The sequence below is a fragment of the Diachasmimorpha longicaudata genome, unplaced genomic scaffold, assembly GCF_034640455.1.
Source record: "Diachasmimorpha longicaudata isolate KC_UGA_2023 unplaced genomic scaffold, iyDiaLong2 ctg00000057.1, whole genome shotgun sequence".
Taxonomy (NCBI): Eukaryota; Metazoa; Arthropoda; class Insecta; order Hymenoptera; family Braconidae; genus Diachasmimorpha; species Diachasmimorpha longicaudata.
Window position 1 is genome coordinate 672225 of NW_026973896.1, and position 22859 is coordinate 695083.

Genomic DNA, 22859 nt, shown 5'->3' on the forward strand with positions numbered 1-22859 from the left:
TGTGTACTCAAGTTATATGCCATCATATCGAACACGACTATCAACTTCGATGATTGAGTTTTTCGTGAACTGTGGTCGCGAAGATAACGATGTTGCAGGCGTTTCCGTGGTTATTCGACGAGCTTAAACCGAATATGTTGCCAGATTTTGTCTAGGTGCAGCCAAAAAAAAGTGATTCCCACCATGTCGTCAAAACGCATATGTATAATCGAGTTTTTCTCGAAGACAAATCGTTCCCACGCAAACTTCGCGCATTGCACGCGTGTAGTTCGACGAGACGAAGCTATTGCACACGGTTTCATCGGCCTACGGCAATGTGTACTCATGTCATATGCCACCATATCGAACACGAATATCAACTCCTATGATTGAGTTTTTCGTGAGCAGCGGTTGGAAAGAACACGATGTTGCATCAGTTTCCTTGGCTATTCTACGTGCTGAACCCCAGTATGATGCCAGATTTCGTCTAAGTGATGCCAAAAAAAGTGATTCCCACGATGTCGTAAAAACGCATATGTATAATCGACTTTTTCACGAAGACAAATAATTCCCACGCATACATCGCGCATTGCACTCGTGTAGTTCGACGAGACGAAGCTATTGCACACGGTTTCATCGGCCTAGGACCATGTGTACTCAAGTTATATACCACCCTATCGAACACAAATATCGTCGCCTATGATTGAGTTTTTCGTGAGCAGTGGTCGGAAAGAAAACGATGTTGCGTCAGTTTCCTTGGTTATTCGACGTGCTGAAACCGAATATGATGCCAGATTTCGTCTAAGTGCAGAAAAAAAACGTGATTCCCACGATGTCGTAAAAACGCATATGTACAATCGACTTTTTCTCGAAGACAAAACGTTCCCACGCAAACATCGCGCAATGCACTCATGTAGTTCGACGAGAAGAATCTGTTGCACGCGGTTTCATCGGCCTACGACCATGTGTACTCAAATTATATACCACCATATCGAGCACAAATATCAACTCCTATGATTGATTTTTTCGTGAGCAGTGGTCGGAAAGAAAACGATGTTGCATCAGTTTCCTTGGTTATTCGACGTGCTGAAACCGAATATGATGCCAGATTTCGTCAAAGTGCAGAAAAAAAACGTGATTCCCACGATGTCGTATAAAAGCATATGTATAATCGACTTTTTCTCGAAGACAAATCGTTCACACGCAAACATCGCGCATTGCACTGGTGTAGTTGGACGAGAAGAAGCTATTGCACACGGTTTCATCGGCCTACGACCATGTGTACTCAAGTTCTATGCCACCATATCGAACACAAATATCAACTCCTATGACTGAGTTTTTCGTGAGCACTGATGGAAAAGAAAACGATGTTGCGCCAGTTTCCTTGGTTATTCGACGTGCTGAAACCGAATATGATGGCAAATTTTGTCTTGGTGCAGCCAAAAAAAGTGATTCCCACGATATCGTAAAAACGCATATGTACAATCGACTTTTTCTCGAAGACAAATCGTTCCCACGCAAACATCGCGCATTGCACTCGTGTAGTTCGACAAGAAGAAGCTATGGCACGTGGTTTCAACGGCCTACGACCATGTGAACTCAAGTCATATGCCACCATATCGAACACAAATATCAACGCCTATGATTGAGTTTTTCGTGAGCAGTGGTCGGAAAGAAAACGATGTTGCGTCAGTTTCCTTGGTTATTCGACGTGCTGAAACCGAATATGATGCCAGATTTCGTCTAAGTGCAGAAAAAAAACGCGATTCCCACGATGTCGTAAAAACGCATATGTACAATCGACTTTTTCTCGAAGACAAATGGTTCCCACTCAAACATCGCGCATTGCACTCGTGTAGTTCGACGAGAAGAAGCTATTGCACGCGGTTTCATCGGCCTACGACCATGTGAACTCAAATTATATACCACCATATAGAACACAAATATCAACTTCTATGATTGAGTTTTTCGTGAGCAGTGGTCGGAAAGAAAACGATGTTGCGTCAGTTTCCTTGGTTATTCGACGCGCTGAAACCGAATATGATGCCAGATTTCCTCTAAGTGATGCCAAAAAAAGTGATTCCCACGATGTCGTAAAAACGCATATGTATAATCGATTTTTTCTCGAAGACAAATCGTTCCCACGCAAACATCGCGCATTGCACTCATGTAGTTGGACGAGAAGAAGCTATTGCACACGGTTTCATCGGCCTACGACCATGTGTACTCAAGCTCTATGCCACCATATCGAACACAAATATCAACTCCTATGATTGAGTTTTTCGTGAGCAGTGGTGGAAAAGAAAACGATGTTGTGTCAGTTTCGTTGGTTATCCGACGTGCTGAAATCGAATATGATGCCAGATTTCGTCTAAGTGCAGAAAAAAAAGTAATTCCCACGATGTCGTAAAAACGCATATGTATAATCGACTTTTTCTTGAAGACAAATTGATCACACGCAAACTTCGAACAATGCACTCGTATAGTTCGACGAGACGAAGCTATTGCACGCGGTTTCATCGGCCTATGACTATGTGTACTCAAGTTATATGCCATCATATCGAACACGAATATCAACTTCGATGATTGAGTTTTTCGTGAACTGTGGTCGCGAAGATAACGATGTTGCATCAGTTTCCGTAGTTATTCGACGTGCTGAAACTGAATATGATGCCAGATTTTGTCTAGGTGCAGCCAAAAAAAAGTGTTTCCCACGATGTCGTAAAAACGCATATGTATAATCGACTTTTTCTCGAAGACAAATCGTTCACACGCAAACTTCGCGCATTGCACTCGTGTATTTCGTCGAGACGAAGCTATTACACGCGGTTTCATCGGCCTACGACAATGTGTACTCAAGTTATATGCCATCATATCGAACACGACTATCAACTTCGATGATTGAGTTTTTCGTGAACTGTGGTCGCGAAGATAACGATGTTGCAGGCGTCTCCGTGGTTATTCGACGAGCTGAAACCGAATATGTTGCCAGATTTTGTCTAGGTGCAGCCAAAAAAAAGTGATTCCCGCCATGTCGTCAAAACGCATATGTATAATCGACTTTTTCTCGAAGACAAATAATTCCCACGCAAACATCGCGCATTGCACTCGTGTAGTTCGACGAGACGAAGCTATTGCACACGGTTTCATCGGCCTAGGACCATGTGTACTCAAGTTATATACCACCATATCGAACACAAATATCATCGCCTATGATTGAGTTTTTCGTGAGCAGTGGTCGGAAAGAAAACGATGTTGCGTCAGTTTCCTTGGTTATTCGACGTGCTGAAACCGAATATGATGCCAGATTTCGTCCAAGTGCAGAAAAAAAACGTGATTCCCACGATGTCGTAAAAACGCATATGTACAATCGACTTTTTCTCGAAGACAAAACGTTCCCACGCAAACATCGCGCAATGCACTCGTGTAGTTCGACGAGAAGAATCTGTTGCACGCGGTTTCATCGGCCTACGACAATGTGTACTCTAATTATATACCACCATATCGAGCACCAATATCAACTCCTATGATTGAGTTTTTCGTGAGCAGTGGTCGGAAAGAAAACGATGTTGCATCGGTTTCCTTGGTTATTCGACGTGCTGAAACCGAATATGATGCCAGATTTCGTCAAAGTGCAGAAAAAAAACGTGATTCCCACGATGTCGTATAAAAGCATATGTATAATCGACTTTTTCTCGAAGACAAATCGTTCACACGCAAACATCGCGCATTGCACTCGTGTAGTTGGACGAGAAGAAGCTATTGCACACGGTTTCATCGGCCTACGACCATGTGTACTCAAGTTCTATGCCACCATATCGAACACAAATATCAACTCCTATGACTGAGTTTTCGTGAGCAGTGTTGGAAAAGAAAACGATGTTGCGTCAGTTTCCTTGGTTATTCGACGTGCTGAAACCGAATATGATGGCAGATTTTGTCTTGGTGCAGCCAAAAAAAGTGATTCCCACGATATCGTAAAAACGCATATGTACAATCGACTTTCTCTCGAAGACAAATCGTTCCCACGCAAACATCGCGCATTGCACTCGTGTAGTTCGACAAGAAGAAGCTATTGCGCGTGGTTTCAACGGCCTACGACCATGTGTACTGAAGTCATATGCCACCATATCGAACACAAATATCAACTCCTATGATTGAGTTTTTCGTGAGCAGTGGTGGAAAAGAAAACGATGTTGCATCAGTTTCCTTGGTTATTCGACGTGCTGAAACCAAATATGATGCCAGATTTCGTCTAAGTGCAGAAAAAAACGTGATTCCCACGATATCGTATAAACGCATATGTATAATCGACTTTTTCTCGAAGACAAATCGCTCACACGCAAACTTCGCACATTGCACTCGTGTAGTTCGACGAGACGAAGCTATTGCACGCGGTTTCATCGGCCTACGACTATGTGTACTCAAGTTATATGGCATCATATCGAACATGAATATCAACTTCGATGATTGAGTTTTTCGTGAACTGTGGTCGCGAAGATAACGATGTTGCATGCGTTTCCGTGGTTATTCGACGTGCTGAACCCGAATATGATGCCAGATTTTGTCTAGGTGCAGCCAAAAAAAAGTGATTCCCACGATGTCGTAAAAACGCATATGTACAATCGACTTTTTCTCGAAGACAAAGCGTTCCCACGCAAACATCGCGCATTGCACTCGTGTAGTTCGACGAGAAGAAGCTATTGCACGCGGTTTCATCGGCCTACGACCATGTGTACTCAAATTATATACCACCATATCGAACACAAATATCAACTCCTATGATTGAGTTTTTCGTGAGCAGTGGTCGGAAAGAAAACGATGTTGCGTCAGTTTCCTCGGTTATTCGACGTGCTGAAACCGACTATGATGCTAGATTTCGTCTAAGTGCAGAAAAAAAACGTGATTCCCACGATGTCGTATAAACGCATATGTATAATCGACTTTTTCTCGAAGACAAATCGTTCACACGCAAACTTCACGCATTGCACGCGCGTAGTTCGACGAGACGAAGCTATTGCACACGGTTTCATGGGCCTACGGCAATGTGTACTCAAGTGATATGCCACCATATCGAACACGAATATCAACTTCTATGATTGAGTTTTTCGTGAGCTGTGGTCGCGAAGAAAACGATGTTGCATCAGTTTCCTTGGTTATTCGACGTGCTGAAACCGAATATGATGCCAGATTTCCTCTAAGTGATGCCAAACAAAGCGATTCCCACGATGTCGTAAAAACGCATATGTATAATCGATTTTTTCTCGATGACAAATCGTTCCCACGCAAACATCGCGCATTGCTCTCGTATAGTTCGACGAGACGAAGCTATTGCACGCGGTTTCATCGGCCTATGACTATGTGTACTCAAGTTATATGCCATCATATCGAACACGAATATCAACTTCGAAGATTGAGTTTTTCGTGAACTGTGGTCGCGAAGATAACGATGTTGCATCAGTTTCCGTGGTTATTCGACGTGCTGAAACCGAATATGATGCCAGATTTTGTCTAGGTGCAGCCAAAAAAAAGTGATTCCCACGATGTCGTAAAAACGCATATGTATAATCGACTTTTTCTCGAAGACAAATCGTTCACACGCAAACTTCGCGCATTGCACTCGTGTATTTCGTCGAGACGAAGCTATTACACGCGGTTTCATCGGCCTACGACAATGTGTACTCAAGTTATATGCCATCATATCGAACACGACTATCAACTTCGATGATTGAGTTTTTCGTGAACTGTGGTCGCGAAGATAACGATGTTGCAGGCGTTTCCGTGGTTATTCGACGAGCTGAAACCGAATATGTTGCCAGATTTTGTCTAGGTGCAGAAAAAAAACGTGATTCCCACGATGTCGTATAAACGCATATGTATAATCGACTTTTTCTCGAAGACAAATCGTTCACACGCAAACTTCGCGCATTGCACGCGTGTAGTTCGACGAGACGAAGCTATTGCACACGGTTTCATCGGCCTACGGCAATGTGTACTCATGTCATATGCCACCATATCGAACACGAATATCAACTCCTATGATTGAGTTTTTCGTGAGCAGCGGTTGGAAAGAACACGATGTTGCATCAGTTTCCTTGGCTATTCTACGTGCTGAACCCCAGTATGATGCCAGATTTCGTCTAAGTGATGCCAAAAAAAGTGATTCCCACGATGTCGTAAAAACGCATATGTATAATCGACTTTTTCTCGAAGACAAATAATTCCCACGCAAACATCGCGCATTGCACTCGTGTAGTTCGACGAGACGAAGCTATTGCACACGGTTTCATCGGCCTAGGACCATGTGTACTCAAGTTATATACCACCATATCGAACACGAATATCAACTCCTATGATTGAGTTTTTCGTGAGCAGCGGTTGGAAAGAACACGATGTTGCATCAGTTACTTGGCTATTCTACGTGCTGAACCCCAGTATGATGCCAGATTTCGTCTAAGTGATGCCAAAAAAAGTGATTCCCACGATGTCGTAAAAACGCATATGTATAATCGACTTTTTCACGAAGCCAAATAATTCCCACGCATACATCGCGCATTGCACTCGTGTAGTTCGACGAGACGAAGCTATTGCACACGGTTTCATCGGCCTAGGACCATGTGTACTCAAGTTATATACCACCATATCGAACACAAATATCATCGCCTATGATTGAGTTTTTCGTGAGCAGTGGTCGGAAAGAAAACGATGTTGCGTCAGTTTCCTTGGTTATTCGACGTGCTGAAACCGAATATGATGCCAGATTTCGTCTAAGTGCAGAAAAAAAACGTGATTCCCACGATGTCGTAAAAACGCATATGTACAATCGACTTTTTCTCGAAGACAAAACGTTCCCACGCAAACATCGCGCAATGCACTCATGTAGTTCGACGAGAAGAATCTGTTGCACGCGGTTTCATCGGCCTACGACCATGTGTACTCAAATTATATACCACCATATCGAGCACAAATATCAACTCCTATGATTGAGTTTTTCGTGAGCAGTGGTCGGAAAGAAAACGATGTTGCATCAGTTTCCTTGGTTATTCGACGTGCTGAAACCGAATATGATGCCAGATTTCGTCAAAGTGCAGAAAAAAAACGTGATTCCCACGATGTCGTATAAAAGCATATGTATAATCGACTTTTTCTCGAAGACAAATCGTTCACACGCAAACATCGCGCATTGCACTGGTGTAGTTGGACGAGAAGAAGCTATTGCACACGGTTTCATCGGCCTACGACCATGTGTACTCAAGTTCTATGCCACCATATCGAACACAAATATCAACTCCTATGACTGAGTTTTCGTGAGCAGTGTTGGAAAAGAAAACGATGTTGCGTCAGTTTCCTTGGTTATTCGACGTGCTGAAACCGAATATGATGGCAGATTTTGTCTTGGTGCAGCGAAAAAAAGTGATTCCCACGATATCGTAAAAACGCATATGTACAATCGACTTTCTCTCGAAGACAAATCGTTCCCACGCAAACATCGCGCATTGCACTCGTGTAGTTCGACAAGAAGAAGCTATTGCACGTGGTTTCAAAGGCCTACGACCATGTGTACTGAAGTCATATGCCACCATATCGAACACAAATATCAACTCCTATGATTGAGTTTTTCGTGAGCAGTGGTGGAAAAGAAAACGATGTTGCATCAGTTTCCTTGGCTATTCTACGTGCTGAACCCCAGTATGATGCCAGATTTCGTCTAAGTGATGCCAAAAAAAGTGATTCCCACGATGTCGTAAAAACGCATATGTATAATCGACTTTTTCTCGAAGACAAATCATTCCCACGGAAACATCGCGCATTGCACTCGTGTAGTTCGACGAGACGAAGCTATTGCACACGGTTTCATCGGCCTAGGACCATGTGTACTCAAGTTATATACCACCATATCGAACACAAATATCAACGACTATGATTGAGTTTTTCGTGAGCAGTGGTCAGAAAGAAAACGATGTTGCATCAGTTTCCTTGTTTATTCGACGTGCTGAAACCGAATACGATGCCAGATTTCGTCAAAGTGCAGAAAAAAAACGTGATTCCTACGATGTCGTATAAAAGCATATGTATAATCGACTTTTTCTCGAAGACAAATCGTTCACACGCAAACATCGCGCATTGCACTCGTCTAGTTGGACGAGAAGAAGCTATTGCACACGGTTTCATCGGCCTACGACCATGTGTACTCAAGTTCTATGCCACCATATCGAACACAAATATCAACTCCTATGACTGAGTTTTCGTGAGCAGTGTTGGAAAAGAAAACGATGTTGCGTCAGTTTCCTTGGTTATTCGACGTGCTGAAACCGAATATGATGGCAGATTTTGTCTTGGTGCAGCGAAAAAAAGTGATTCCCACGATATCGTAAAAACGCATATGTACAATCGACTTTCTCTCGAAGACAAATCGTTCCCACGCAAACATCGCGCATTGCACTCGTGTAGTTCGACAAGAAGAAGCTATTGCACGTGGTTTCAAAGGCCTACGACCATGTGTACTGAAGTCATATGCCACCATATCGAACACAAATATCAACTCCTATGATTGAGTTTTTCGTGAGCAGTGGTGGAAAAGAAAACGATGTTGCATCAGTTTCCTTGGTTATTCGACGTGCTGAAACCGAATATGATGCCAGATTTCGTCTAAGTGCAGAAAAAAAACGTGATTCCCACGATATCGTATAAACGCATATGTATAATCGACTTTTTCTCGAAGACAAATCGCTCACACGCAAACTTCGCACATTGCACTCGTGTAGTTCGACGAGACGAAGCTATTGCACGCGGTTTCATCGGCCTACGACTATGTGTACTCAAGTTATATGGCATCATATCGAACACGAATATCAACTTCGATGATTGAGTTTTTCGTGAACTGTGGTCGCGAAGATAACGATGTTGCATGCGTTTCCGTGGTTATTCGACGTGCTGAACCCGAATATGATGCCAGATTTTGTCTAGGTGCAGCCAAAAAAAAGTGATTCCCACGATGTCGTAAAAACGCATATGTACAATCGACTTTTTCTCGAAGACAAAGCGTTCCCACGCAAACATCGCGCATTGCACTCGTGTAGTTCGACGAGAAGAAGCTATTGCACGCGGTTTCATCGGCCTACGACCATGTGTACTCAAATTATATACCACCATATCGAACACAAATATCAACTCCTATGATTGAGTTTTTCGTGAGCAGTGGTCGGAAAGAAAACGATGTTGCGTCAGTTTCCTTGGTTATTCGACGTGCTGAAACCGAATATGATGCCAGATTTCCTCTAAGTGATGCCAAACAAAGCGATTCCCACGATGTCGTAAAAACGCATATGTATAATCGATTTTTTCTCGATGACAAATCGTTCCCACGCAAACATCGCGCATTGCTCTCGTATAGTTCGACGAGACGAAGCTATTGCACGCGGTTTCATCGGCCTATGACTATGTGTACTCAAGTTATATGCCATCATATCGACCACGAATATCAACTTCGAAGATTGAGTTTTTCGTGAACTGTGGTCGCAAAGATAACGATGTTGCATCAGTTTCCGTGGTTATTCGACGTGCTGAAACCGAATATGATGCCAGATTTTGTCTAGGTGCAGCCAAAAAAAAGTGATTCCCACGATGTCGTAAAAACGCATATGTATAATCGACTTTTTCTCGAAGACAAATCGTTCACACGCAAACTTCGCGCATTGCACTCGTGTATTTCGTCGAGACGAAGCTATTACACGCGGTTTCATCGGCCTACGACAATGTGTACTCAAGTTATATGCCATCATATCGAACACGACTATCAACTTCGATGATTGAGTTTTTCGTGAACTGTGGTCGCGAAGATAACGATGTTGCAGGCGTTTCCGTGGTTATTCGACGAGCTTAAACCGAATATGTTGCCAGATTTTGTCTAGGTGCAGCCAAAAAAAAGTGATTCCCACCATGTCGTCAAAACGCATATGTATAATCGAGTTTTTCTCGAAGACAAATCGTTCCCACGCAAACTTCGCGCATTGCACGCGTGTAGTTCGACGAGACGAAGCTATTGCACACGGTTTCATCGGCCTACGGCAATGTGTACTCATGTCATATGCCACCATATCGAACACGAATATCAACTCCTATGATTGAGTTTTTCGTGAGCAGCGGTTGGAAAGAACACGATGTTGCATCAGTTTCCTTGGCTATTCTACGTGCTGAACCCCAGTATGATGCCAGATTTCGTCTAAGTGATGCCAAAAAAAGTGATTCCCACGATGTCGTAAAAACGCATATGTATAATCGACTTTTTCACGAAGCCAAATAATTCCCACGCATACATCGCGCATTGCACTCGTGTAGTTCGACGAGACGAAGCTATTGCACACGGTTTCATCGGCCTAGGACCATGTGTACTCAAGTTATATACCACCATATCGAACACAAATATCATCGCCTATGATTGAGTTTTTCGTGAGCAGTGGTCGGAAAGAAAACGATGTTGCGTCAGTTTCCTTGGTTATTCGACGTGCTGAAACCGAATATGATGCCAGATTTCGTCTAAGTGCAGAAAAAAAACGTGATTCCCACGATGTCGTAAAAACGCATATGTACAATCGACTTTTTCTCGAAGACAAAACGTTCCCACGCAAACATCGCGCAATGCACTCATGTAGTTCGACGAGAAGAATCTGTTGCACGCGGTTTCATCGGCCTACGACCATGTGTACTCAAATTATATACCACCATATCGAGCACAAATATCAACTCCTATGATTGAGTTTTTCGTGAGCAGTGGTCGGAAAGAAAACGATGTTGCATCAGTTTCCTTGGTTATTCGACGTGCTGAAACCGAATATGATGCCAGATTTCGTCAAAGTGCAGAAAAAAAACGTGATTCCCACGATGTCGTATAAAAGCATATGTATAATCGACTTTTTCTCGAAGACAAATCGTTCACACGCAAACATCGCGCATTGCACTGGTGTAGTTGGACGAGAAGAAGCTATTGCACACGGTTTCATCGGCCTACGACCATGTGTACTCAAGTTCTATGCCACCATATCGAACACAAATATCAACTCCTATGACTGAGTTTTTCGTGAGCAGTGATGGAAAAGAAAACGATGTTGCGCCAGTTTCCTTGGTTATTCGACGTGCTGAAACCGAATATGATGGCAGATTTTGTCTTGGTGCAGCCAAAAAAAGTGATTCCCACGATATCGTAAAAACGCATATGTACAATCGACTTTTTCTCGAAGACAAATCGTTCCCACGCAAACATCGCGCATTGCACTCGTGTAGTTCGACAAGAAGAAGCTATGGCACGTGGTTTCAACGGCCTACGACCATGTGAACTCAAGTCATATGCCACCATATCGAACACAAATATCAACGCCTATGATTGAGTTTTTCGTGAGCAGTGGTCGGAAAGAAAACGATGTTGCGTCAGTTTCCTTGGTTATTCGACGTGCTGAAACCGAATATGATGCCAGATTTCGTCTAAGTGCAGAAAAAAAACGCGATTCCCACGATGTCGTAAAAACGCATATGTACAATTGACTTTTTCTCGAAGACAAATGGTTCCCACTCAAACTTCACGCATTGCACGCGCGTAGTTCGACGAGACGAAGCTATTGCACACGGTTTCATGGGCCTACGGCAATGTGTACTCAAGTGATATGCCACCATATCGAACACGAATATCAACTCCTATGATTGAGTTTTTCGTGAGCTGTGGTCGCGAAGAAAACGATGTTGCATCAGTTTCCTTGGTTATTCGACGTGCTGAAACCGAATATGATGCCAGATTTCCTCTAAGTGATGCCAAACAAAGCGATTCCCACGATGTCGTAAAAACGCATATGTATAATCGATTTTTTCTCGATGACAAATCGTTCCCACGCAAACATCGCGCATTGCTCTCGTATAGTTCGACGAGACGAAGCTATTGCACGCGGTTTCATCGGCCTATGACTATGTGTACTCAAGTTATATGCCATCATATCGAACACGAATATCAACTTCGAAGATTGAGTTTTTCGTGAACTGTGGTCGCGAAGATAACGATGTTGCATCAGTTTCCGTGGTTATTCGACGTGCTGAAACCGAATATGATGCCAGATTTTGTCTAGGTGCAGCCAAAAAAAAGTGATTCCCACGATGTCGTAAAAACGCATATGTATAATCGACTTTTTCTCGAAGACAAATCGTTCACACGCAAACTTCGCGCATTGCACTCGTGTATTTCGTCGAGACGAAGCTATTACACGCGGTTTCATCGGCCTACGACAATGTGTACTCAAGTTATATGCCATCATATCGAACACGACTATCAACTTCGATGATTGAGTTTTTCGTGAACTGTGGTCGCGAAGATAACGATGTTGCAGGCGTTTCCGTGGTTATTCGACGAGCTGAAACCGAATATGTTGCCAGATTTTGTCTAGGTGCAGAAAAAAAACGTGATTCCCACGATGTCGTATAAACGCATATGTATAATCGACTTTTTCTCGAAGACAAATCGTTCACACGCAAACTTCGCGCATTGCACGCGTGTAGTTCGACGAGACGAAGCTATTGCACACGGTTTCATCGGCCTACGGCAATGTGTACTCATGTCATATGCCACCATATCGAACACGAATATCAACTCCTATGATTGAGTTTTTCGTGAGCAGCGGTTGGAAAGAACACGATGTTGCATCAGTTTCCTTGGCTATTCTACGTGCTGAACCCCAGTATGATGCCAGATTTCGTCTAAGTGATGCCAAAAAAAGTGATTCCCACGATGTCGTAAAAACGCATATGTATAATCGACTTTTTCTCGAAGACAAATAATTCCCACGCAAACATCGCGCATTGCACTCGTGTAGTTCGACGAGACGAAGCTATTGCACACGGTTTCATCGGCCTAGGACCATGTGTACTCAAGTTATATACCACCATATCGAACACGAATATCAACTCCTATGATTGAGTTTTTCGTGAGCAGCGGTTGGAAAGAACACGATGTTGCATCAGTTACTTGGCTATTCTACGTGCTGAACCCCAGTATGATGCCAGATTTCGTCTAAGTGATGCCAAAAAAAGTGATTCCCACGATGTCGTAAAAACGCATATGTATAATCGACTTTTTCACGAAGCCAAATAATTCCCACGCATACATCGCGCATTGCACTCGTGTAGTTCGACGAGACGAAGCTATTGCACACGGTTTCATCGGCCTAGGACCATGTGTACTCAAGTTATATACCACCATATCGAACACAAATATCATCGCCTATGATTGAGTTTTTCGTGAGCAGTGGTCGGAAAGAAAACGATGTTGCGTCAGTTTCCTTGGTTATTCGACGTGCTGAAACCGAATATGATGCCAGATTTCGTCTAAGTGCAGAAAAAAAACGTGATTCCCACGATGTCGTAAAAACGCATATGTACAATCGACTTTTTCTCGAAGACAAAACGTTCCCACGCAAACATCGCGCAATGCACTCATGTAGTTCGACGAGAAGAATCTGTTGCACGCGGTTTCATCGGCCTACGACCATGTGTACTCAAATTATATACCACCATATCGAGCACAAATATCAACTCCTATGATTGAGTTTTTCGTGAGCAGTGGTCGGAAAGAAAACGATGTTGCATCAGTTTCCTTGGTTATTCGACGTGCTGAAACCGAATATGATGCCAGATTTCGTCAAAGTGCAGAAAAAAAACGTGATTCCCACGATGTCGTATAAAAGCATATGTATAATCGACTTTTTCTCGAAGACAAATCGTTCACACGCAAACATCGCGCATTGCACTGGTGTAGTTGGACGAGAAGAAGCTATTGCACACGGTTTCATCGGCCTACGACCATGTGTACTCAAGTTCTATGCCACCATATCGAACACAAATATCAACTCCTATGACTGAGTTTTTCGTGAGCAGTGATGGAAAAGAAAACGATGTTGCGCCAGTTTCCTTGGTTATTCGACGTGCTGAAACCGAATATGATGGCAGATTTTGTCTTGGTGCAGCCAAAAAAAGTGATTCCCACGATATCGTAAAAACGCATATGTACAATCGACTTTTTCTCGAAGACAAATCGTTCCCACGCAAACATCGCGCATTGCACTCGTGTAGTTCGACAAGAAGAAGCTATGGCACGTGGTTTCAACGGCCTACGACCATGTGAACTCAAGTCATATGCCACCATATCGAACACAAATATCAACGCCTATGATTGAGTTTTTCGTGAGCAGTGGTCGGAAAGAAAACGATGTTGCGTCAGTTTCCTTGGTTATTCGACGTGCTGAAACCGAATATGATGCCAGATTTCGTCTAAGTGCAGAAAAAAAACGCGATTCCCACGATGTCGTAAAAACGCATATGTACAATTGACTTTTTCTCGAAGACAAATGGTTCCCACTCAAACATCGCGCATTGCACTCGTGTAGTTCGACGAGAAGAAGCTATTGCACGCGGTTTCATCGGCCTACGACCATGTGAACTCAAATTATATACCACCATATCTAACACAAATATCAACTTCTATGATTGAGTTTTTCGTGAGCAGTGGTCGGAAAGAAAACGATGTTGCGTCAGTTTCCTTGGTTATTCGACGCGCTGAAACCGAATATGATGCCAGATTTCCTCTAAGTGATGCCAAAAAAAGTGATTCCCACGATGTCGTAAAAACGCATATGTATGATCGATTTTTTCTCGAAGACAAATCGTTCCCACGCAAACATCGCGCATTGCACTCATGTAGTTGGACGAGAAGAAGCTATTGCACACGGTTTCATCGGCCTACGACCATGTGTACTCAAGCTCTATGCCACCATATCGAACACAAATATCAACTCCTATGATTGTGTTTTTCGTGAGCAGTGGTGGAAAAGAAAACGATGTTGCGTCAGTTTCGTTGGTTATCTGACGTGCTGAAACCGAATATGATGCCAGATTTCGTCTAAGTGCAGAAAAAAAAGTAATTCCCACGATGTCGTAAAAACGCATATGTATAATCGACTTTTTCTTGAAGGCAAATCGATCACACGCAAACTTCGAACAATGCACTCGTATAGTTCGACGAGACGAAGCTATTGCACGCGGTTTTATCGGCCTACGACTATGTGTACGCAAGTTATATGCCATCATATCGAACACGAATATCAACTTCGATGATTGAGTTTTTCGTGAACTGTGGTCGCGAAGATAACGATGTTGCATCAGTTTCCGTGGTTATTCGACGTGCTGAAACCGAATATGATGCCAGATTTTGTCTAGGTGCAGCCAAAAAGAAGTGATTCCCACGATGTCGGAAAAACGCATATGTATAATCGACTTTTTCTCGAAGACAAATCGTTCACACGCAAACTTCGCCCATTGCACTCGTGTATTTCGTCGAGACGAAGCTATTACACGCGGTTTCATCGGCCTACGACCATGTGTACTCAAGCTCTATGCCACCCTATCGAACACAAATATCAACTCCTATGATTGAGTTTTTCGTGAGCAGTGGTGGGAAAGAAAACGATGTTGCGTCAGTTTCCTTGGTTATTCGACGCGCTGAAACCGAATATGATGCCAGATTTCCTCTAAGTGATGCCAAAAAAAGTGATTCCCATGATGTCGTAAAAACGCATATGTATAATCGATTTTTTCTCGATGACAACTCGTTCCCACGCAAACATCGCGCATTGCACTCGTGTAGTTCGACGAGACGAAGCTATTGCACACGGTTTCATGGGCCTACGGCAATGTGTACTCAAGTGATATGCCACCATATCGAACACGAATATCAACTCCTATGATTGAGTTTTTCGTGAGCTGTGGTCGCGAAGAAAACGATGTTGCATCAGTTTCCTTGGTTATTCGACGTGCTGAAACCGAATATGATGCCAGATTTCCTCTAAGTGATGCCAAACAAAGCGATTCCCACGATGTCGTAAAAACGCATATGTATAATCGATTTTTTCTCGATGACAAATCGTTCCCACGCAAACATCGCGCATTGCTCTCGTGTAGTTCGACGAGAAGAAGCTATTGCACACGGTTTCATCGGCCTACGACCATGTGTACTCAAGCTCTATGCCACCATATCGAACACAAATATCAACTCCTATGATTGAGTTTTTCGTGAGCAGTGGTCGGAAAGAAAACGATGTTGCGTCAGTTTCCTTGGTTATTCGACGTGCTGAAACCGAATATGATGCCAGATTTCGTCAAAGTGCAGAAAAAAAACGTGATTCCCACGATGTCGTAAAAACGCATATGTATAATCGACTTTTTCTTGAAGACAAATCGATCACACGCAAACTTCGAACAATGCACTCGTATAGTTCGACGAGACGAAGCTATTGCACGCGGTTTCATCGGCCTACGACTATGTGTACTCAAGTTATATGCCATCATATCGAACACGAATATCAACTTCGATGATTGAGTTTTTCGTGAACTGTGGTCGCGAAGATAACGATGTTGCATCAGTTTCCGTGGTTATTCGACGTGCTGAAACCGCATATGATGCCAGATTTTGTCTAGGTGCAGCCAAAAAAAAGTGATTCCCACGATGTCGTAAAAACGCAAACGTATAATCGCCTTTTTCTCAAAGACAAATCGTTCACACGCAAACTTCGCCCATTGCACTCGTATAGTTCGACGAGACGAAGCTATTGCACGCGGTTTCATCGGCCTACGACTATGTGTACTCAAGTTATATGCCATCATATCGAACACGAATATCAACTTCGATGATTGAGTTTTTCGTGACCTGTGGTCGCGAAGATAACGATGTTGCATCAGTTTCCGTGGTTATTCGACGTGCTGAAACGGAATATGATGCCAGATTTCGTCTAGGTGCAGCCAAAAAAAAGTGATTCCCACGATGTCGTAAAAACGCAATTGTATAATCGATTTTTTCTCGAAGACAAATCGTTCCCACGCAAACATCGCGCATTGCACTCGTGTAGTTGGATGAGAAGAAGCTATTGCACACGGTTTCATCGGCCTACGACCATGTGTACTCAAGCTCTATGCCACCATATCGATCACAGATATCAACTCCTATGATTGAGTTTTTCGTGAGCGGTGCTGGAAAAGAAAACGATGTTGCATCAGTTTCCTTCGTTGTTCGACGTGCTGAAACCGAATATAATGCCAGATTTTGTGTAGGTGCAGCCAAAAAAAGTAATTCGCACGATGTCGTAAAAACCGGTACGCGACTTTTTGGCGCCGGCGCCTTGGCGCCACTTTTTTGGCGCCGGTTTTTTGACGCGGCGACATTTTGGCGTTGATTTTTTGGGCGCCCATTGACATTTCGTCGCTGAAAAATAAAAGCCACGAAGATGCGCTGAATGCAATGTGACATCTTTCCCATATAAAAAGAATGAAAAAAAAATCAAAGAACTATAATTTCGAAAGGAAAACAGCACCACGAGAAGCATAAAAATATAAATATAGAACAAAAACCTATACATATATATGCAGGTAGGTAGGTATATATATATATGTAGGTTTACATTCTATATTTATACTTTAATGTATATATATATACATATCTTACGTCGTGTATGCTACGTCTTTTTGTCCTCGTAGAAAAGGTAACCCTCATACTGCACATTAGAATGACTTCTAATAACAAAATAGATACTAATCTTCATGAGTTATTCATGCCCTATCTCTCTCGTATTATTTTCCTCATCTTAGCGCGAATACTTCGACGCCCGTCGTTCCAAAACAAAATAGACCACCGTCAATATTTACATAGCACCTATTGAAAACTTAGTGATTATTTCAAGGGCTCCTTTGAATTAAAACTATCAATTTGTGACCCATAACTCATCCCGAAAATTCCAACCGTTGTTCAGTCGGATGGCAACTTCCGCCAAGTAAACCATGACAGCTCTAATGACTAAAACAAATCGCGGACGGGAGAAATATATTCATAACGCTCACATGTTTACATTTGATAAAATGAGCGCCAATGGAGAAAGAAAATTTTGGCGATGTGAATTTAAAAATGACTGCAAAGCGCGAATCCATACCTCTGAAGCTACAAATGAAGTTGTGAAAGAAATAAACGAACATACACATGGCAATGATATCGCGTTTGTGCAGGCTACGAAGGTCAAAGAAGCCATGAAAAGACGAGCTGCTGATACACCTGAAACTCCAGCACAAATAATAAATAATTCATTAACGGGATGTCCTAGCTCAGTCAAAGCTAAGTTACCAAGAAAAGATTCATTACGAAAAATAATCGAGCGAGTACGTAACAAAGTAAATGCAGTTCCACCGGCCCCAGCAAATCTCGAAGAATTGATCATACCAGATAATTATAAGAATTACGTAATTACTGATGGCGATGAGATTAAATTTTTGCTAGCAGACAGCGGTAATAGTGCAGATCGTATTCTTATTTTCGGTAGAGAAGATAATAAAAATTGGAGCCAATATATGAAGACTGTTTTCATGGACGGGACCTTTAAACAATCACCACCTCTGTTCTCACAAGTCTATGTAATCCTCGCTGCACGTGGGAGATTTGTTTTTCCAGTACTCTATGCATTATTGCCAGATAAACGTGAATCAACTTATGATCATCTGTTTCACATGATTAAAGAGCTATGGCCACAATTTAATCCTAACAATATTTCTATCGATTATGAACTAGCAGCTCATAATAGTATAGGACAAAAGTTTTCAGAAGCAAACATTTTTGGATGCCTATTTCATCTGACAAAAAACGTGAAATTGAAACTTGGAGAAGAAGGATTAATGAAACATTATAATAATGAGCCAGAGTTTGCTGTGTGGGCGCGAATGATCCCAGCTTTGGCTTTCATACCAATGTCACATATTGAGACTGCTATTGAGACACTCTATGACAACCTCCCTGACGCTCTTCATCCAGTCCTACAATATTTCGAGGTATTAATTTAGTTAATGACATTCATATAATTTTCCAACCATAACATATATCAACCTTTTCATCTATATTTCCAGGATACTTATATGGGACCCATGAGAAGAAATAAACGTGGCAGAGCTCGTTTCCCTCCTTCTACATGGTCTGTCCATGAAAGGACTCTTGCTAACCAAGACCGGACCAATAATTTTGCAGAAGCAGCCCACAGACGTCTGCAACGAGAACTGGATGTCTCACACCCATCATTGTGGAAATTTATTGATGGATTACGAACAGTTCAGAGCTCACTTGATGCATATTATGAAGGGTATCTTCGCATCGATAACCACCCCAAAAAACGAAGCAAATGGGCCGCCAATGATGAACGAATTATCAATATTGTGAAAGACTTCGATAATCGTACTGTACTGGAATATTTACGAGGATTAGCTAACAATTTCCGCATGCAATGACTTCTAGCATGAAGAAAGACTTAATCACCATATTTACTAATAGCAAAGCTTGTTTACGACATTGCGGTTTTTGATGTGTAGGCTTGAAAACGTGATGTCAAATTGTTAACAGTGTTAAAGTGAGCAATAAGAGTATCAATGATCATAAACCATTATAGGACTTTTGTATCAATAGCTTGAAAAAATATTATTGTGAAATTATCAGAAATTCATCTATTGACTCATTAGTTTTCCAATTCTATTTTTGAATTTTTTCCCCAACAAATCTTTTTTCATAAACCAATTCGAAATTCCCAGACATTTGCAAATTTCTGAACATTATTCCCACACAAATTGGAAATCGCCAAAATATATATGGACGCCAAAAAGCCTGCGCGCCAAAAAAACCGGCGCCAAAAAGGTGGCGCCGAGATGGAGGCGCCAGAAAAATGGCGCCAAAAAATCCTGCTCCGCGTAAAAACGCATATGTATAATCGACTTTTTCTCGAAGACAAATCATTCCCACGGAAACATCGCGCATTGCACTCGTGTAGTTCGACGAGACGAAGCTATTGCACACGGTTTCATCGGCCTAGGACCATGTGTACTCAAGTTATATACCACCATATCGAACACAAATATCAACGCCTATGATTGAGTTTTTCGTGAGCAGTGGTCGGAAAGAAAACGATGTTGCATCAGTTTCCTTGTTTATTCGACGTGCTGAAATCGAATATGATGCCAGATTTCGTCAAAGTGCAGAAAAAAAACGTGATTCCCACGATGTCGTATAAAAGCATATGTATAATCGACTTTTTCTCGAAGACAAATCGTTCACACGCAAACATCGTGCATTGCACTCGTGTTGTTGGACGAGAAGAAGCTATTGCACACGGTTTCATCGGCCTACGACCATGTGTACTCAAGTTCTATGCCACCATATCGAACACAAATATCAACTCCTATGACTGAGTTTTCGTGAGCAGTGTTGGAAAAGAAAACGATGTTGCGTCAGTTTCCTTGGTTATTCGACGTGCTGAAACCGAATATGATGGCAGATTTTGTCTTGGTGCAGCCAAAAAAAGTGATTCCCACGATATCGTAAAAACGCATATGTACAATCGACTTTCTCTCGAAGACAAATCGTTCCCACGCAAACATCGCGCATTGCACTCGTGTAGTTCGACAAGAAGAAGCTATTGCACGTGGTTTCAACGGCCTACGACCATGTGTACTGAAGTCATATGCCACCATATCGAACACAAATATCAACTCCTATGATTGAGTTTTTCGTGAGCAGTGGTGGAAAAGAAAACGATGTTGCATCAGTTTCCTTGGTTATTCGACGTGCTGAAACCGAATATGATGCCAGATTTCGTCTAAGTGCAGAAAAAAAACGTGATTCCCACGATATCGTATAAACGCATATGTATAATCGACTTTTTCTCGAAGACAAATCGCTCACACGCAAACTTCGCACATTGCACTCGTGTAGTTCGACGAGACGAAGCTATTGCACGCGGTTTCATCGGCCTACGACTATGTGTACTCAAGTTATATGGCATCATATCGAACACGAATATCAACTTCGATGATTGAGTTTTTCGTGAACTGTGGTCGCGAAGATAACGATGTTGCATGCGTTTCCGTGGTTATTCGACGTGCTGAACCCGAATATGATGCCAGATTTTGTCTAGGTGCAGCCAAAAAAAAGTGATTCCCACGATGTCGTAAAAACGCATATGTATAATCGACTTTTTCTCGAAGACAAATCGTTCACACGCAAACTTCGCGCATTGCACTCGTGTATTTCGTCGAGACGAAGCTATTACACGCGGTTTCATCGGCCTACGACAATGTGTACTCAAGTTATATGCCATCATATCGAACACGACTATCAACTTCGATGATTGAGTTTTTCGTGAACTGTGGTCGCGAAGATAACGATGTTGCAGGCGTTTTCGTGGTTATTCGACGAGCTGAAACCGAATATGTTGCCAGATTTTGTCTAGGTGCAGCCAAAAAAAAGTGAATCCCGCCATGTCGTAAAAACGCATATGTACAATCGACTTTTTCTCGAAGACAAAACGTTCCCACGCAAACATCGCGCAATGCACTCGTGTAGTTCGACGAGAAGAATCTGTTGCACGCGGTTTCATCGGCCTACGACCATGTGTACTCTAATTATATACCACCATATCGAGCACCAATATCAACTCCTATGATTGAGTTTTTCGTGAGCAGTGGTCGGAAAGAAAACGATGTTGCATCGGTTTCCTTGGTTATTCGACGTGCTGAAACCGAATATGATGCCAGATTTCGTCAAAGTGCAGAAAAAAAACGTGATTCCCACGATGTCGTATGAAAGCATATGTATCATCGACTTTTTCTCGAAGACAAATCGTTCACACGCAAACATCGCGCATTGCACTGGTGTAGTTGGACGAGAAGAAGCTATTGCACACGGTTTCATCGGCCTACGACCATGTGTACTCAAGTTCTATGCCACCATATCGAACACAAATATCAACTCCTATGACTGAGTTTTTCGTGAGCAGTGATGGAAAAGAAAACGATGTTGCGTCAGTTTCCTTGGTTATTCGACGTGCTGAAACCGAATATGATGCCAGATTTCCTCTAAGTGATGCCAAAAAAAGTGATTCCCACGATGTCGTAAAAACGCATATGTATAATCGATTTTTTCTCGATGACAACTCGTTCCCACGCAAACATCGCGCATTGCTCTCGTGTAGTTCGACGAGAAGAAGCTATTGCACACGGTTTCATCGGCCTACGACCATGTGTACTCAAGCTCTATGCCACCATATCGAACACAAATATAAACTCCTATGATTGAGTTTTTCGTGAGCAGTGGTGGAAAAGAAAACGATGTTGCGTCAGTTTCGTTGGTTATCCGACGTGCTGAAATCGAATATGATGCCAGATTTCGTCTAAGTGCAGAAAAAAAAGTAATTCCCACGATGTCGTAAAAACGCATATGTATAATCGACTTTTTCTTGAAGACAAATTGATCACACGCAAACTTCGAACAATGCACTCGTATAGTTCGACGAGACGAAGCTATTGCACGCGGTTTCATCGGCCTATGACTATGTGTACCCAAGTTATATGCCATCATATCGAACACGAATATCAACTTCGATGATTGAGTTTTTCGTGAACTGTGGTCGCGAAGATAACGATGTTGCATCAGTTTCCGTGGTTATTCGACGTGCTGAAACTGAATATGATGCCAGATTTTGTCTAGGTGCAGCCAAAAAAAAGTGATTCCCACGATGTCGTAAAAACGCATATGTATAATCGACTTTTTCTCGAAGACAAATCGTTCACACGCAAACTTCGCGCATTGCACTCGTGTATTTCCTCGACACGAAGCTATTACACGCGGTTTCATCGGCCTACGACCATGTGTACTCAAGTTCTATGCCACCATATCGAACACAAATATCAACTCCTATGACTGAGTTTTTCGTGAGCAGTGATGGAAAAGAAAACGATGTTGCGTCAGTTTCCTTGGTTATTCGACGTGCTGAAAC

At 42.5% G+C, this 22859-nt stretch overlaps 1 protein-coding gene across 1 annotated transcript; it reads left to right on the top strand.

The window, feature by feature from the left end:
• The first annotated feature begins 17838 nt into the window (after positions 1 to 17838).
• On the top strand, positions 17839 to 19638 carry LOC135171621 (uncharacterized). Its single transcript, XM_064138250.1, has 3 exons — positions 17839 to 18873; positions 18949 to 19275; positions 19621 to 19638. Exons 1-3 carry the CDS (start codon positions 17839 to 17841, stop codon positions 19636 to 19638), a joined length of 1380 nt encoding a protein of 459 aa, XP_063994320.1.
• Positions 19639 to 22859: the final 3221 nt, after the last annotated feature.